Source organism: Netta rufina, assembly GCF_964035555.1.
Source record: "Netta rufina genome assembly, chromosome: 7".
In the NCBI taxonomy this organism is placed as follows: Eukaryota; Metazoa; Chordata; class Aves; order Anseriformes; family Anatidae; genus Netta; species Netta rufina.
The window spans coordinates 9,349,035-9,365,376 of NC_140130.1; the positions used below are offsets into that span (position 1 = coordinate 9,349,035).

At 38.4% G+C, this 16,342-nt stretch overlaps 1 protein-coding gene across 6 annotated transcripts in view; it reads left to right on the plus strand.

Moving 5' to 3' along the window:
* The window catches only part of LDB3 (LIM domain binding 3), a 118,762-nt gene that overhangs the window by 25,087 nt on the left and 77,333 nt on the right, over positions 1-16,342 (plus strand). For all 6 annotated transcript variants that reach the window (XM_084289741.1, XM_084289740.1, XM_084289742.1 and 3 more), the window contains exon 3: positions 10,452-10,603. In XM_084289741.1, coding sequence (XP_084145867.1) covers positions 10,452-10,603 — 152 coding nt within the window. The remainder of the gene's footprint in view (positions 1-10,451; positions 10,604-16,342) is intronic.

The following is a 16,342-nucleotide window of genomic DNA, read 5'->3' on the forward strand; positions in this document are numbered from 1 at the left end:
GAAAGAAGGATATTAAAAAAAAAAACAAAAGTGAAAAAGAGAGACTTGGAGAGGTGGGAGCCAGTCATTTACTAAGCAATTTCCTGATTAAAGAGGGTTTAGAGAAACTTGGCTAAGATCAAACTGACAACATACTAAAACTCCAAAATGCGTACAGATTGTTTGTGCATGGGTGTACAGCTCTGATAAACATTACTGTAAATATAATTCTGCGTAGAACAGAACTTTCATAATACCATCAGTTATAATTCTGGCTGGATCTGAGATCTGCATGTTGATATTGGGGAATGCATCAATCTTTTGTCTCCTTTAGAGACATTTTTGCTTTATGCAATCCAAACCAGCACTTTAATTTAGCGATTCAGAGGCTTGTTTTCTGACAAAACAAGATGATGAAGCTCGTTGTTCTGCAGTTTAGCTAAGTCTTCATTTGAGATCAAAGTGGAGGGTTAGCTTGTTTTTCCACATGTTCCTTTCATTCCTTATTTGTATCAGACAAGCAACAGTTTTATTAGCAGCAGGAATCCCTATTAAAGTAACTTTTATTTCGTCATCTACACAATTCATTGTTTAGCAATTAATTTAGTGCTAGATGAAGATAAAAAGACAAACTGGGCACAGAGAGGCATCCCACTTCAAACTTTATGAAATTTTCTTGATCAAACAAACTTCCCTGCTGCCTCCTCCAAGCCAGTTGCTTTTGACATGCTCCACTGCAGAAATTCGGATCTTGCTTGGCCAAAGAAAACATTGTTAAGCCAAATTTTTAACTTGAATGCATTCCTTCCATGGACCTAAATAGATGTCCTGTGAACATCTATTCCAACACAAAATATGCAAACAGATTATCATAATTAGCATATTTGCCCTGGAGCAGGAGAGGAAAATTCCTAAACTCGGCATGCTGAATTTTGAAACTTACTGTGGCTAGGTATGTAGATCAATACAACCTCTGACTCCAGCACTTCTGAAAAAAAATGTCTGCAGTTTCCAAGGAAGGAATAAAAGATAAAAAATACAGTTTTGGAATGGAAGTGAAGCACCTTGCAGAACAATTCTCAAGTGTAAGTTATACAGCTTCGTTATCCATAGTGGTCCATGCTCTGATTCAAGCATAAGTGAGTATTTTAAACTAAAAACCATGTTCACATTCACCTAAATAAAGTTTAGCTAAATATACCAAGGAGGATAAGGATGATTTTCACATGAAACTCACACATCTAAACTTTGTTACTTAAGAATGTTTATTAGAAAAATGCCTAATCCATTTTCAAACATATGTCCTAGCTTCTGTACCACTGAGCATGCTACGAAACTTGTAGACATCATCTGTCATTTCTGTCACTTTTCTTCGAAGTGCAATTAGTTACCAAAGAGAAGTACGAATGTAGAGAGGAGTGAGAGTTGAAGTAGACATAGAGGGCGTGCTTCAAGGCCCTACCTGGAGCACTCTACTAAAACCTGAGTGCATTGGAAGAATAATCCTGCCTTAACTTTGTGTTGCTTACACCATTAAATAGCGAACACCATATGTAGCTGAGGTAAAACAGGAGAGAAGCAAAACATCCAAAAAGGATTGAGCAAAACATTGCTCCAGACTAGCTTGTCCACAAGAGAGTGCTTCTCTGGGCTCCCAAAAGACTGGCAGAGAAATGCTGAAAAATAGGTAAGACCCCTGGTATTACTGTTGCAATGGATCCAAATTTCTTCATTGTCAGAGCAGTAACTAATTTTTACTGTGAAAGTCAAAGTTTGTGCTTTTCCTATTGTTGAAGTAGATATACTTTTCTAACAAGGTTGGGAATATGCTGCTGAATGGGATAGTAAAGTAAAAATGCTGTGCCATTTTAGAGAACTGTTAGAGGGACTGGGACTTTGAGTATTAAAACAAAACAAAACAAAACAAACAAACAAAAAAAAACAACTCTGCAAATTAAAAACTCAGTCACTTATCCAAAGCTAATTGAGGCTGCTTGAACTATGCACTCTGCTGAATTAGGAATCATGAGATCACAGATTCTTTCCTTTATCTGGGATGGAAATTCCCCAAGAATATCTTTCTTGGTAGTGCTTGGGAATTTTTGAGTCGTGTTTCAACCCGAAACTTGGGCATAAAAATAGAAGACATAGTGATGAAGGTGAGTGGCATTGTTTGGATCTTCAAACATAGGTCAGTTCAAATGAAGAGCCACTCACCATAGGCAAAGTACTATTAACTAGCTGAGGCTATTCATTTCTTAAAGCTCTTCCTAAATTATCTGCCTCTGCATCAGCTTATGGCTTTTCAAATTTATGGGACATCCTTGTTAGAACTTTATTTCAGTGCACCGTTCTTAATGTTACAAGTTCGTACTTTACCTGTAATTTCAGTTGTACCTGTCAGGATATGTTGGCTTATAAACAGCATTCATGCTAGTTTAATGAAGACTTTCTGTACCTTTTCAGAACATATTATCTCTGTCTTGTGCGTAGTGTTTTGTAAAAGATTTTTTCTTCAGATTCTCCATACAAATTGGTGCAGGTAGAGAAGGGGGCTGATGAAGAAATACTTGCTGGGGAAAAAAGGCTATCGGTCCAGGTTACCTTTGTGTGTAGCGCATCCAGCTGATCCAACTTCTTTCTGACATGATATGAAACAAGCTTGTCAGACCTATATTATATAGGATCCATGCTGACAGGATTTACTTGGCCTCCTGTTTCATCACAAGCTTGATTGTGAGGAGGGGAGAGAAGGCAAGCAGGTGAACTTACGGTCACTGAATATACCCTTTTTGAATTAGTGTTTGAACAAAAATCAATGTTTTTCTCAGTAATTGATACTATTTTTCCATCTTACTCCTTTGTCTTTTTTATTTTGAGTCTGAAATAGCCTTTAGCTACAGACAGTACCAGTATGTTAAAACACCTCATTTCTATTATTTCATTTTGTCTGTAAACAGGAAGCCATTCTGGAGTCACATAAAAATTGGTTATTGTAGAGTATATGTTCATGGAAAAAAAAGGACCAAAAATGCATTCTGAAAACTGTTGAGCTTAATTCTGCTACATGCCCTGAAGTCACAGTGTGATGTGTGGGAAGGTACTTAGCTACATTTATGCAACAGAGGATTACAAACCTGGTGGATGTGAAATTCACCTAGAGGGAAGGCTTTTGCCTTGAGAAAGCCATATATGTCATTGGCTGGTACTTTGTCAAATAAGATCTGCTTTTGCATTATTCTCTTCAAGCTTTAGGTGGGAAATTTTTGCAGATTGCTGTACCCACCACTGTAATGGGTTAAAACACCCACAACCAGCATCAGCATCATCATTCAATAAAAGTCAAAGCCTTGTCCTCTGCAACAGCCACTTCTCTCATTAGTTAAGATAAAGGACCAGTAAAATAAGCTTCTTCATTTTTATTTAAGAGGAAGATTATTAAAAGATTATTAAACAATTATTAAAAGATTATTTAAAAATTAAAAGATTGTCATCTTATAATTTTGTTTTATGTCTTTTCATAATCTTCATCATCGCAAGTTTTGCCTTTCAGAGATTATAGTGAGATTATACACAAACATTGAGAATATATCCATGTGTTCAAATCAATCCCCTTTAAACAAATGTGGTTCCTTTCGCTTCACAAGGGAATTGGCATTTCTGATACAAAAGCTTGAACAAAGCTTAAGCTGTTAAATTTTAACAGGTAAAAGAAACATTCTCTGTCTTTAGAACTTTGCTTGCTTCCTGATATATCCAGCAAAATGCTGGAAAATTCAAAGATGCTGCTGGGATACCTGGCAGGATGTTATATTGTCCACTAAACATGGCACAGCATATTACAAAAGAACTCTGAATTGCACTTCCTCAGGGGATCTTGGCTTCTTTTCATTTCTTTTCCTAATTCACTTAAATTTATGGAGTTTTTCATGCTAACATTTTGAAGCTCGTGCTTTTGTTTATTCTCTCACAAGGCATGGATGAATGCCATAGGAGCAAAACATTTATTCTTGGAGATAAGAAGAGTGTTTGATAGGTAACTGATGTTGTATAGTAGATGGATAATGTTGGGCTGTCCAACTGAAACAGGTTCACATTGGGAAATACAGCCTCTAAATCCTTAGAGACAAAATAGTGACATGCTATTGGGTGTAGTTCCTGCAGATTTAGTTCTGATTCAACATCCTTGTCACTGTGGACATGTGCTACATTTCTTCTTCTCTTATACATATGTCTTTCTATGTGTACAGTGCTACTGTAGCATCTGCAGGAAAAGCATGGAGTTGAATGCTACATATTTCTCATTTAGAGACAGGACTGCTATTTGCTGTGCCAAACCGGGAGCTACTGTTTCAGAGGAAGAATTATACCTCTGGCAGCCAGAAACAAAAAGAACTCAATAAACATGCTTATCTAAAGAAGAGTTAAGTCTAAGCCTGCATCAAAGCATCCTAATTTACAAACACCCAGGAGCAGAAGAGTCACTTATAGATCAGACATATCTGTGCCTCATCCTTAGGACAGGCTCAAAGTCAAAGCTATTATTCTGAGCTGCTTAATGTTGAAATGGCTGCGGGCCACTAAATGCCAGACTAAAACAGTATTGTCTCAAATGCACGTTCAGAGAGGCCTTATTGTTGCTGAATGGATCAAAACCCTGTCAGATCATAAAGCATTGTGGTCTTAGCTATATACAATGAAATGCCTTAAGAAGAACGAACTTAAAGAAAACCTTACCATAGTGGCCAATAGTAAAAGACATAAACTCAGTTTATTGCTAATGCCTGTAGTGGGAGATGAGACAAATTGTATCAGGAAGTCAAAAAAAACAGAATAGATTTCAAGAAGCTGAGAGCTGTGACAATCTGAAAGGCTATATTGATAGGTAAGATTTGTCTACTAGAACCTTATCAATTTATTACCTTATCAATTGCCTCAAAATGAATTCGAAGTGAATAAAAGAGAGGTAAGGAAGGGGGAAACTTTGAAGAAATTTGGCAATTGTAATCCTTCAAGCACTTACATGTTCTGTGTAATTTTGCTGCAGCGAGTTGTTGTGTGGAAGTTGACAGAAATACATGTACAGGGTTGCCAGAACATGAAGCATCAGTACCTCAGGTATATTCTCAAACTTTATTTGCATTAAGGACATTAAACTCAGATACCAAAGAAGAACTTGCTCACTTGTTCCTTAAAACAATCAAAGTCTATTGTATGACTCAACTCTGCTTCCATTTCATTTCTGCAAGATACACAGCACACGCTGTCATGGCACAGTACATGATGCTGAGTAGACTGAAGAGATGTAACAGCTATTTTTCAGTGCAGAAAAAGAGAGAAGAGATTATTAACAGTAATGTTATACAAGATTTAGAGAGCTGAATAGTCTTCTGGCTATGCCAACAAATCCTTTTCAAGAGCCCCATCCATGTTTGACTATCTCATCTGTAGATTATCCTTTATTTCAAACAAGGATAAGGTGGAGAGGGAACAGGGAAGGGAATGATTGGAATGCCTCCTAACCAGGGACAAGAGCATTTGCATTCATTCAAAATATTCCTCACAGCCTTTTCTCCCTAAATATTGCCCATGTGCTTCCTTCCATTTCCCAGCTGAAAATCTTTTACTTTTGGCTTATTTTGATCACCTGGGTCTATTTAGCTCAGCAAGAAGAGCTGCTTCCTAGTCATTTCCCTTGAAAAGTCTATATATTGTGGATGAAGAGGGGCCTTGGGGAGGCATTAAAAAGAAAGTAAATATTTGTTGGTTATGCATTGCTCTGTGCCACCATGGTTTGGCTGATAGGTAAGCTGTGCAGCTCAAGTGCTAATTGCAGTTCTGCTGTTGCAGTACAGATCTCAGCACAGAGTGTCCTGTATTGTAAGCCTTTGGCTGTCCCACAAAATCCCTGTGCTGCTGTGGCATTGTGGCTCCTGGTATGCAAGAGAGGTAGATTAAAGCTATTTTGGGTGTTCTCACATGTATTGTAATTTTCCTTCCTAACTACAGATGAAGCGCAGGCTGAGAGGCCACTTCAGAATGCCTTTGCAGCTTGCCAGCTCGGCTCTAGTTAGTATAAATGGAAACTCTTCAAGGTGTCAGTGGAATATTTTGCAGATCCCTTGAGCATTTATTTAAGGTCAGGTTTGTTTTCCTATTAAAACCCAAGCAAAATATTTGTTTTTATTAAGGAGCCTTGTAGTAAACTGAAAAACAGTCAGGCATTGTCTTTGGGAAAATGGTCGCTGCTTTTTACAGCTTACTTTCTCTAAGAGTGGTTAATGATATGTACAAGGACTTTTATTCGCGGTATTCTGCAGCCCCCTGCCTTTACAGTTAATCAGGGTTGCTCAGTTCTTCCATCTGGACCTGGAAGGTATAAAAGCTATCATCAAAGATAGTGGGATGCTTGCTGTATAAGGAAGGCTATCTAGGCTGTTTCTTCCTTTGTTCCTGTTTCATGCCTTCTGGCAATGTGCAGGGTGAAGTGGTGAATTTCTATCGGATGGATTACCCCAGTGAGTTTTACTCCTTTTCTTTGCTGTCATTTCTTGTCCAGAATGATCTAAGAAAACCAATGAATTTCCCTCTGGAATTCTTGCACATTTATTATGGAGACAGGGATGGGAAGGGAAACATTTAAGAAACAATACTATAAATTTCCCTAGTGAACTTTTTCACAATGTAAATAGGAGAGGAGCTGATGCCTTCAGTCCAGAGATAAGTAGTTGATTCATATGGGCGTTCAGTATTAACCGGGCTGCAGAGGGGTTTCAACGTCTCCTTCAGTGGGTCATGCCCCTCTGGGAAGTTTTCCTGCCGTTCCCAGCCACTGTGAGCCTTGGTGCTTAGAAAGTCTCTGAAGGTTTGTTGGAAGCTTCTATATAAAAATGTAGTGGCAAAAAGTTAAGAGGGAGATTAAATGCTGCTTTCTCTACAGGGTAATACATTTTACGTTCTAATGATCCTTAGCATCTGTCCATTCCTTATCTTGCAGTAATATGTACTCTGGTAACTGATAGCTTATGTCCTGTCTCAGAGTTTTAGCCTTTGTGACTATGGAAAGGAGCATTTCCTTTCAATATTGTCTTCTGTCCTAGACATCCTGAATAGAAGAGATTATTCATTCACAATGCTTTAGCTTATTTCTAGAGCTAGTGAGATGCTGTTCTTAAATGAGAAAAGTTTAACTTGTTGATCTGGGGGCTTGGGTCAGGAAGGGGGCAGGCATAGCTCAAGTCCTAGGAAAAGAAGATGCCCTGGCTAATGCTGCAAGCTGCTGTATTAGCACCTTCTCACTTGCGTAGGCCTCTGTATGTATTTTTGTCTGTCTGTAAATTAGGAATTCCTTGGGGGCAGGGAAGCTGTGTCCATCCATCTGTTTATACAAGCATTCTCATTAGTATTTTAACACTCAGCCACTCAAATGCTGCCTGATCCCTGTCTCTCTCCCTTCGGAGTGGAGCTGAGGGGGATTGCACAAGAACACATGCTGCTCTCAAGGTGGTGCAGCAGCTGCACTTTGTACGCTGCCTCCCAGGACTCCTGCTAAGTAGCACTTACTCTGAACCCGGTGCAGACTTATTTTTTAGGGCACAGCTGTCACTGGTGTGCTATATATTCACCCAGTATACAGCTCTCCTCACAAAAGAGTGTAGTAAGAATTCTCTGTGGTGCATTCAAAGCAACATGTGATACTTCCAGCCAGCCCACTTGCCTTAAGCTGGGGATGTTGGAAGTCAGATGTCTGCCTTGTAGGAAATTTTTGAGAGCTAAAAATCCACATCTCTGAAGCAGCGAGTGCTTCTGTGCTCTTCTGAGAGAGGTGAAATATGCTTTGCTTTTCAAGATGAAGTCTGTGCTTGGCGTGCTAAGGAAATGCTGTTAAAATTAGATCTTAGTGTCAGCTGTATTCTGGCTTGTTTTTCTTGTTTTGTTTTAAATCAATTGGCAGATATATTTTACATTGGCAGTATTATATTTCTATATTCAGTATCTCTTTTTTAATTTTGTATTTAAAGAGAAGCTGGGTTACAAGCAAACTAGAATTGACTTTGTGACAATTGCGCCTGGATTTTCAGTCTAATTTTGAGGTAGAATTAACAATTCACACTTCATTTTCTAAATATTTTTTTTACAACTTTTTACATAGAAAACAATTTCTGAAGTTTTCACAAAGACAGATCTTCTCTGTCTGTGATTATTTAGTAAGTAAATAGTAGATGAGAGCTGAATTTTCAGGGTAAGGAGCATGCCAATAGATAAACACTTTGCATTCCTTTCTGCTGGATCTTTAAAAATGGGAACAAGATAGTCTTGAAAGTGCCTTGATACTTCAGATTTGGCTCTCCTGTATCTCCATATGTACACTGGTATTTTGTCCCCAGCAATTGCTGACTGTTCTCAATGTCCATTGTAACTGCACACTCTGGGTTCACTTGAAAGTTTCTCAGATGGGCCTGTTAGCTTCTGTCTAAAATAGATTTATTTCTTGATTTTGATTGGGATACTTCATACAAATTAGAATTCTGGATTTTAACAGTGCTTCCTATGTAAAGCTGTAGGGAACCAGGTAATCTACACAACATATTTATTAGCCAGTGAGAAGACTGGGGAAGGAAATAATCCTTTCCTGATGTTTTTACAATTCTGAATTATGGATAGAATAAATTGGATCCGTCTTTAAAATTTGCAAGTCTTACATAATACTGTTTATGCAGCTCTAATAACCTGAATTTTAGAGGGAAATTGACATCAATGCTGCACTGGCTCTTGAAGTGGGAATTGGAACAGTAGAGCTGTATGAAGAAATACAGTGCAGAATTTGTTACTGTCGTTATATGTAGCTGAAGAGATGACTATAAATCCCCTTCCTTTCATTTTCAAATAAAGGAATGCTGGCTGGTAAGCCATGATCATGACCATCTCCTTATTTTTCACAATTTTTCTGTAGAACTTCTGTAGCTCTTAGCGTCAGATAGGCCAATGCAATGGCCATAGTTAAAAATCCATATTTGCCTGGGAATATGTGCTTTATAGGTTCTTCTGATAGATACATATTTCATTTTGGTAGTGTTTTCTAAAAGTATTAGGCAGAAAATATCCCACTAGGGTAAGTGAAACCAAGTCATTAGTATGACCATCTCCTCGCCCTTATTTTGACTCTAATTCTGTGTCAGTAGTAGTTACCCACTGTGTCTTTATTTTTAGATATAACATCTGAATTTTGGACTGGAAGAAGCAGAAATCAGAGAAACTGAGAGAGAAGTCAATGTATTTCACCCCGTCACACAACAATTTTGGCTTACAATCAGACACATCTCACTTTTATGCTCAATGTATAGAAGGCACAAGAATTGTGGACTGCAGTCTTTGTTGTAGCATTTTAGATTATCCTTGTGTTGTTTATTGTTGTTGTGCTTTTTTTGGTGTTTTTTTTTGTTTGTTTGTTTTAAGTGAGGAATGTAAGGAAGTGTGTATCAAAAAAATAAGACTACAGCTTATGTCTGTACCCTCTATATACTGAGTGCAGAGAACAGAGGACAAATCTGATGTACTCACTAAGATGTGGCTGAAGGTATGTGGGAACTCTTCTCTTTCAGTTCGTGTTCCCTAATGGAGCGAAGTTGCAGAGATGGCTGTAGTGAATCAGTGTCATACAGCTGCAGGCTGAGGGGGCTACATAAAATGAAGCTCGGGATACTGTCCTCTTGAAGAAGATGCACGCCACAAGGCATCTGGAGCTGACATGGAGCAATGCCATACTGAGCAACCAGAGTTTTTAAACTGTTGTCACGATAGTTGGGTTTGTAGTCAGAGCATTGGGGCTTCTTATTTCTAAATGTGCTGGTGGTTTTTTTGGAGTGTCAAGTGCAACAGACTGATGAGATTATCTTGGGTATGTAGTGGTGTGTCTTGGTAATGGAGCTGTAAATGCATGTGGGTAAGGTTAAGAAGAATTACATGTGTTTCCTATAAAGCTCACTACAAAAGAAGGAAAGCATGCCCAAGGCCCCTCACACACAACCATTTTCTGTCAGCTCAGGATAATGAATTAATTAGGGAAAAATGACTTTTAGGAGGAAAAAAACAAACAAACAAACAAAAAACAACAAAATCATGCTGCAGATAGTGACTTCTTAGTTTTCCAATTCTAACGTCTCTGTATACTACTCCAATATAAGTAATGATAATTATCCCCTTGAGGAGGAGAAAATATGTGGTAAGAGAACCACTACACTGGATTTAACTTCTTAACGTGTAAATAATGATAAGCAGACATTGTCTTGGACCTTTTCAGAAATGTGAGTTAAGTGAGTTTGTTTAATTTTCATACAATAATAGCTGCAGCAATAGCAGTAGTTGGGGGAAATCTCCCATTATAATTCTGGACAGGTTCTGTAGAAGTGCTTTGCGTGCAGAATGACTTACATTGATGAGAACTTTTCTTTTTCTTCTCTTCTCCCACATAGATCACCCCTGGCAGCAAGGCAGCACAGTCACAGATGAACCAAGGGGACCTTGTGGTAGCCATCGATGGAGTCAACACTGACAGCATGACCCACTTAGAGGCTCAGAACAAGATCAAGTCCGCCAACTATAACCTGAGCCTCACTCTTCAGAAGTAAGTTGATTTAAGTTAAAATTCTTGCTTTCCGAAGGGCTTTCTGTGAAACTCATGACTAAAGGATATGTGCTTCGTCCTTGCTTGTTAGATTTATTTGAAGCAGGCACAGATATGATGTAGACAGTTAAAATCTGCTGTGATTCTTGTAGAAGTTGGTGTGGCTTTTTATAGGTATTGGTATGGTTGATACGCTATGTGAATGTTTCTGTGTTGAATTTAGCCCATTGAATACAGGTGTATTTCCTGTGAATTCAGGCTCTTGTTAAAAAGTAAGTCCAACAGTGATGTTTCTTTTTCAAATTCCCATGTGAGCAACATACAATTTTGTTTGGTCATTTATGAGTGACTATTCTAGATACAGCCATCATATCACAAGTGTTCTGATCCAATGGGGGGAACCTGTCACCCCCAGAGCGCATGCTCACAGCAAGCTGAGAATTTTTGTTCATCGTTTAGCACCTGTGAGATTGGAAGTCACAGAATCCCTTCACATAACAGATCTCTTAACTTTTCCAGGTTAATATTGCTTCTGTTTTAGAAAACTTGCTCTCAAGTCAGATAAGCTTGCACTGAAATGTTCTGTAATAGTTGCATTAACATTTACAGCTCCGTTACAGTACGAAGCAAAGTAACTGCCATTTTTATTGCCTTGTTGAGGAGGTAATTTTTACATAGGCTGGGCAAAGACTGACGTAGAAAGTGGTAATTAGAAAAATTGTAATGGGGAAATAAAATTCCTCAGAACATACCAGAAAATCTTATATTGATACAGAGTTGAGCTACGTAACATCAAGAACAGGCTAACAGCTAGGGGACACAGAGCTTTAGCTCTTAGGTTTCCAAGACATAGCAGAATACTCTAAAGAAAGATGTATGGCTGAATTTCCCACATGGTTTTGTAATTTTCAAGTTTGTCTTTAAGTGGACGCTCCAGGTAATAAGTACATAAAGTGAAAAGATGCTAACAAATTAGCAACATATTTGGTAGCTTTTGTGAGAACACTTGGAAGATCTATATATTTCCCAGAAAAGAGCTTAAAATAGAACTTTCCACTTTTCAAATGTTTCAGACTTTCTCAAAGAGTTTTCTTTGAGGTTGTGGTCTAGCTATTTCAAGAAATGCCAGGAAGATAGGGAGATGCCTAGACTGATTTCTACCACCTCATATGATGTGCAAGTGTCTCTCTAATATGCTTAGGCAAGATTTTCAGCCAAAATAAAACGACCAGGAGCCTGATCCTAAACTTACTGAAATGGGCTTTATATCAGAAGCCAGTTTAAAAATGGTCTCTTAAAATTATTGTGGCATGGAAATACTTGAGGATGATGGGGCAATATCTTGGAAGCATGTAGTTGAATCGTCATCATGTGGCCAACTCCAGCATTTTTATACTCTAATGTATACTCTATTTTATACTCTAATTTTTATATTCTAATGAATGTTAATGATAAAGAGATATGTATGACATCTTTTTTTAAAAAATTATTTAAATTGTTTTTAGTTATTTGGAAGTTAAGGAAAACCTTTGTGATATCTAGAACATCTGTTTGATTTCTATTGGATCATTGTGTTTTATATTGAGACAAAATTTTTCAGCACAAAATTTTATGAAAATTGCATTTGTGAGCAGAAGAATAGTTAACACAAAAAATATTGGATAGGTCGCAAGTGACTGTAATTTTCAACCACAGAAAGATCAAAAGGACAAAATCAATATCTTCTGTGACCTGATTACCAGGAAAAAAGCTTTTTTTTAAATTTTTGAAATAGCTTGCAGCAATGGAGCTGGAGTGGATTGTACTACTACTATGGAAAACAAAAGCTAGTTTCTGTACATGCTATAGAGATGGGGACACTAAATTATCTAATATGCGTAGAAGTTTAGAAATGGAAATCCTTTCAAATGGAAAGTCATATATGCGAATTAGGAATTGATTGCTGTGATAGGAAAATTTAAGCCCTACTTTCTGATGATCTTGGACATTAATGTGAAGTAGTCTTATTGCTCTACAAAACACTTTTCAAGATCATGGAATGCCTTACCAGGCCATCTGTGGCTTGTTTCCGCTGTTGCAGCACTAAAGTCACAGGGAACTTGCTTGTTTAGTCTATAATGCCAAGAGGAAGCAGTGGAACAGGAAATCTAGATGTAAGCACTCTGAGACCAAAAGCTTTTTATTTTTCTAATGGCTATTGGCTCTCAAGAGTGATGGCCTTTTCCTTTATTGATCCTGACCAAGAAGGTTTCATGAACGTTGTTTATAACCTGACAGTTCAGACACTGTTTGCTGCTACTCACTTTTATTATCACACTTAAATTTCCTGTGGAGTTTCTTTTTCAGGGTGGGGGACTGGTTATTTTTTATTTGGTTGTCAAGAAAAGCGTACGCGGTGTCAGCACTTGTGCAGGACATAGAACTGCAAGACATCAAATATAGCAGAGGGGAAGCAATAAGACTGCCCATCCATACTTTTCTGCCCAAACAATGAGAATCTGCACTTCTCTGAGTACACAAAGAGTGTTTCTTCAAGTACTGTCAATCTGCACTGTTCAGTGTAGCTAACATAGCTCTTCAATGAGTGCTTGGTGTGCAGTGCTGTCCAGCGCTCAATTGTCCATGTTTGTCATGTAGATATCCCATTATGGGATATCTACAGGAAGTTATGGGTGTCAAGTTTTTTCTGACCACTTCCTTCCCTAAACTCACTGTTAAATTTACCTTTCATCACCTCATCCTCGCTATGGTTTCACATGAACCTTCACAAAACATGACAACAAAACATGAATGGAGGTCTTGCCAACTCTGCCAGAGGTTTGATCAGGCAGTCAGAACTTGACTTGTTACTGGCCTTGGAGTGAAATGCTGCCTTTTCCTGACTGCTTATTTTCGATTTCTGGATACCTAGTTCTCAAACTTGCAGTGTCCTTCCCTGTGCTGCTATTGGGAAGTTAAAGGACGCAGAGAGGCAAGTGGTGTGGAAAGGAATTGAAGTATTTGGACTGTTCTTAGAGGAAGAGAGGCCAGGCCAGCTCTGCTTCCTTCAGTTTAGAAAACAAAAGGATATATCTAGCAAGTGAATTCTCTTTCTCTGCAGGATAGAGAGCAGCAGTGAGGGAAAGTTCTTTGACACTGAGCACTGTTACACAGTAGAGCTCCATGAGGTACAATAATATTCAGGCAAACAATAATGTTGGTGTTCTAAAACATTAGGTACTTACACAGCTGCAGCAAATTCATTCTTCCGTGGCAGGGGGTTTGGAAGGAGATGATCTCTAAGTTCCCTTCCAACCCAGACTGTTGTGTGATTCCTTCGATACCCATATTACTCAGGACGTACTGAATGCGATAGTGCTAGCTCTGCAAGACAATGCTGTGGAAGGCTATGATCATACTCTGTGATGAACTCTGGTGGAAAAAGAGGTTGCTTTTAATCCTTTTGTGCCTTACTGGAGTTTAGTTCTCAGTCATTTTTCAGTATCAGTTTCTAATCGGTTACTTGAGCTACACAGCTGCCCTGAGACATTTTTGTTCTGGGCCAGTCAAAGTTCATCTTTAACAAGATGTCTGTTCCACAGAGACTAGGCCATCTGCTTATTGTTCTCCAGCATTCATTTCACAGGTGAAAAATGAGATGCATGCAAAATCTATTTTTATTTGCTACAAATAGGTTTCTTTTTTAAATTCACAGTAAATGCAGTTAATGAGTGCAGTATTATTTGTCAACACATTTCACTGGAGCATCCACAACATTCATTTGATCTTAACTCAAGGAATCTGATCAGCCTCCTTGGAAAAGATTAACCAAATGTACTGACTTAGTTTTGGAAAGTGCTGTAACATGAGTGTGTCTCATTCTGCTGGCACAAGCATTCCTGTGACACTCGAAGATGCCTGCTTTGGCGTCACCATGTGCTGCTGCAGGGGAGCAGGGAAGGTGCAGGCCTTCTGTGCCTGGTGGGCATTGACACAACCTCCCCCTCCAAGGGCATGCCAATGATGGAACACCATTTACTTCCAGGCAGCCACAATTGACTGCCTTTTGCTGGAAAATCAGGAGCTAAATAATCCTTTTTTTCTAGCAAAAGGGAAAGAATCAGAGGCAAAGCTATGAGAGATTTATGGTAAATATTTAATAGCTTTCCTTTTTTTGCGCAGCACCAAAAGATGGCTGATTCTGCAGTATTTATTTCAGGCCTACTATAAATAAAGCCTGTGGTGACAGTAAACTGCAAGCAAAGGAAATTCAGTGGTTATTGTAAACTGCTTTCTTTTGTTTGAAGCTGTAAATAGTAAACAATTCTGTGCATGTTTTACGTCTGCTGATAGGCACATTTTAAAATCAGAACCAGATCTAGGGTGGGTTTATGCTTGAAAAATTAGAAGAGGGTGTATATACCACTTTAAGGGTAAACAATTTTCTGTAGGCAATTGCCATGAAAGCACAGTTTAAAATAGTGGTACTCCAACTATTCTGTAGAAACATTGCCAAAAAAGAAATTATCAGTAAAACCCAACTGAAAATAAAAGTATGGCTTTGAAAATTTTTTCCTTCTTTGAATGATTTTATTACATTCATCAAATTAGTGATGCTTCCATTCAGGCACTACTTAATTATAAAAGGAGAATCTGAGCCTATGTGAACGTGACTTTTTTTTTTCTGTTTCTGAAGGCAATGCTGATGCTAGTGATAATTTGTTAGTGCTTATGTTCAGCATTCGAAATGCATTTCCTGAAGTCCATTCTGGGAGTAACTAGGTTTTTCCTCATTGTTACTGCCTTTCAACTGCTGTCTTAAAACCATGGAAGCTGAATTCCCAGTGCCAAACAACTGCTTCTTGGATGAGACTGCAGCAACACTTTTACAGCTCAGGATTTCCACCTGGGACTCAATGGCTAGCACAGCAGCACTGAAAAGTTCCTGGGACAAGGACCCAGTCGAGACTCCAGTGAGGGCTTCTGAAATACTGGATGCAGAAGCAAGTCCATTGCTACCGTGTCAGACTGGACTAAGGATATGAATGCCTGTCCCCTATCAGAACACAGTATTTAACAATTCAGCCTTAAGTGTTCAAAACACACTACTCACGTTTCAACTTGCTTCGATAACATTTCACTAGAAATGATAGGCTCTTACCGTATTTTCAAGTACAAATATGTTCATATTGCCATAGAAATATAGTCTGAAATTAGATGACACTTAAGAGAAAAGAATATCAGAGTATAAAAAGAAAAAAAGAATTAAGCACTGCCCTTTATTTTGTTCCTTTCCTGAGTTCTATAAAAATTGTTTAAATATGCTATTATGATTATCAGCAGAATTTACAAGTTAAATCAAGAAAATACTGGCTAAATATCAGGAAAAAAAATTCAAAGCTGGTGTAATGCTAGATGTTCCATGTCATGTTCACTGGAGTAATTCTGATCTAGACTGGGCCGAGTACTAAGATCTGCAACCATGTGGACAGTGTGTTTCAGAGACCTGCGCAAATCAGAATAAACAGGAGTAGTTCAGTGGGAAGGGACCTTCAGAGATCATTGAGTCCACCTGCCTGGCCACTTCAGGGATAAGCAAAAACCAAAGCATGTTATTAGGGGTATTATCCAAATGCCCCTTGAACACCAGCAGGCATGGGGCATCAGCCACCTCCCTAGGAAGCCTGTGCATGTGTTTGACCACCTTTACAGTAAATATTTTTTTCCCAATATCCAGTCTCAGCCTTCCCTGGCACAGCT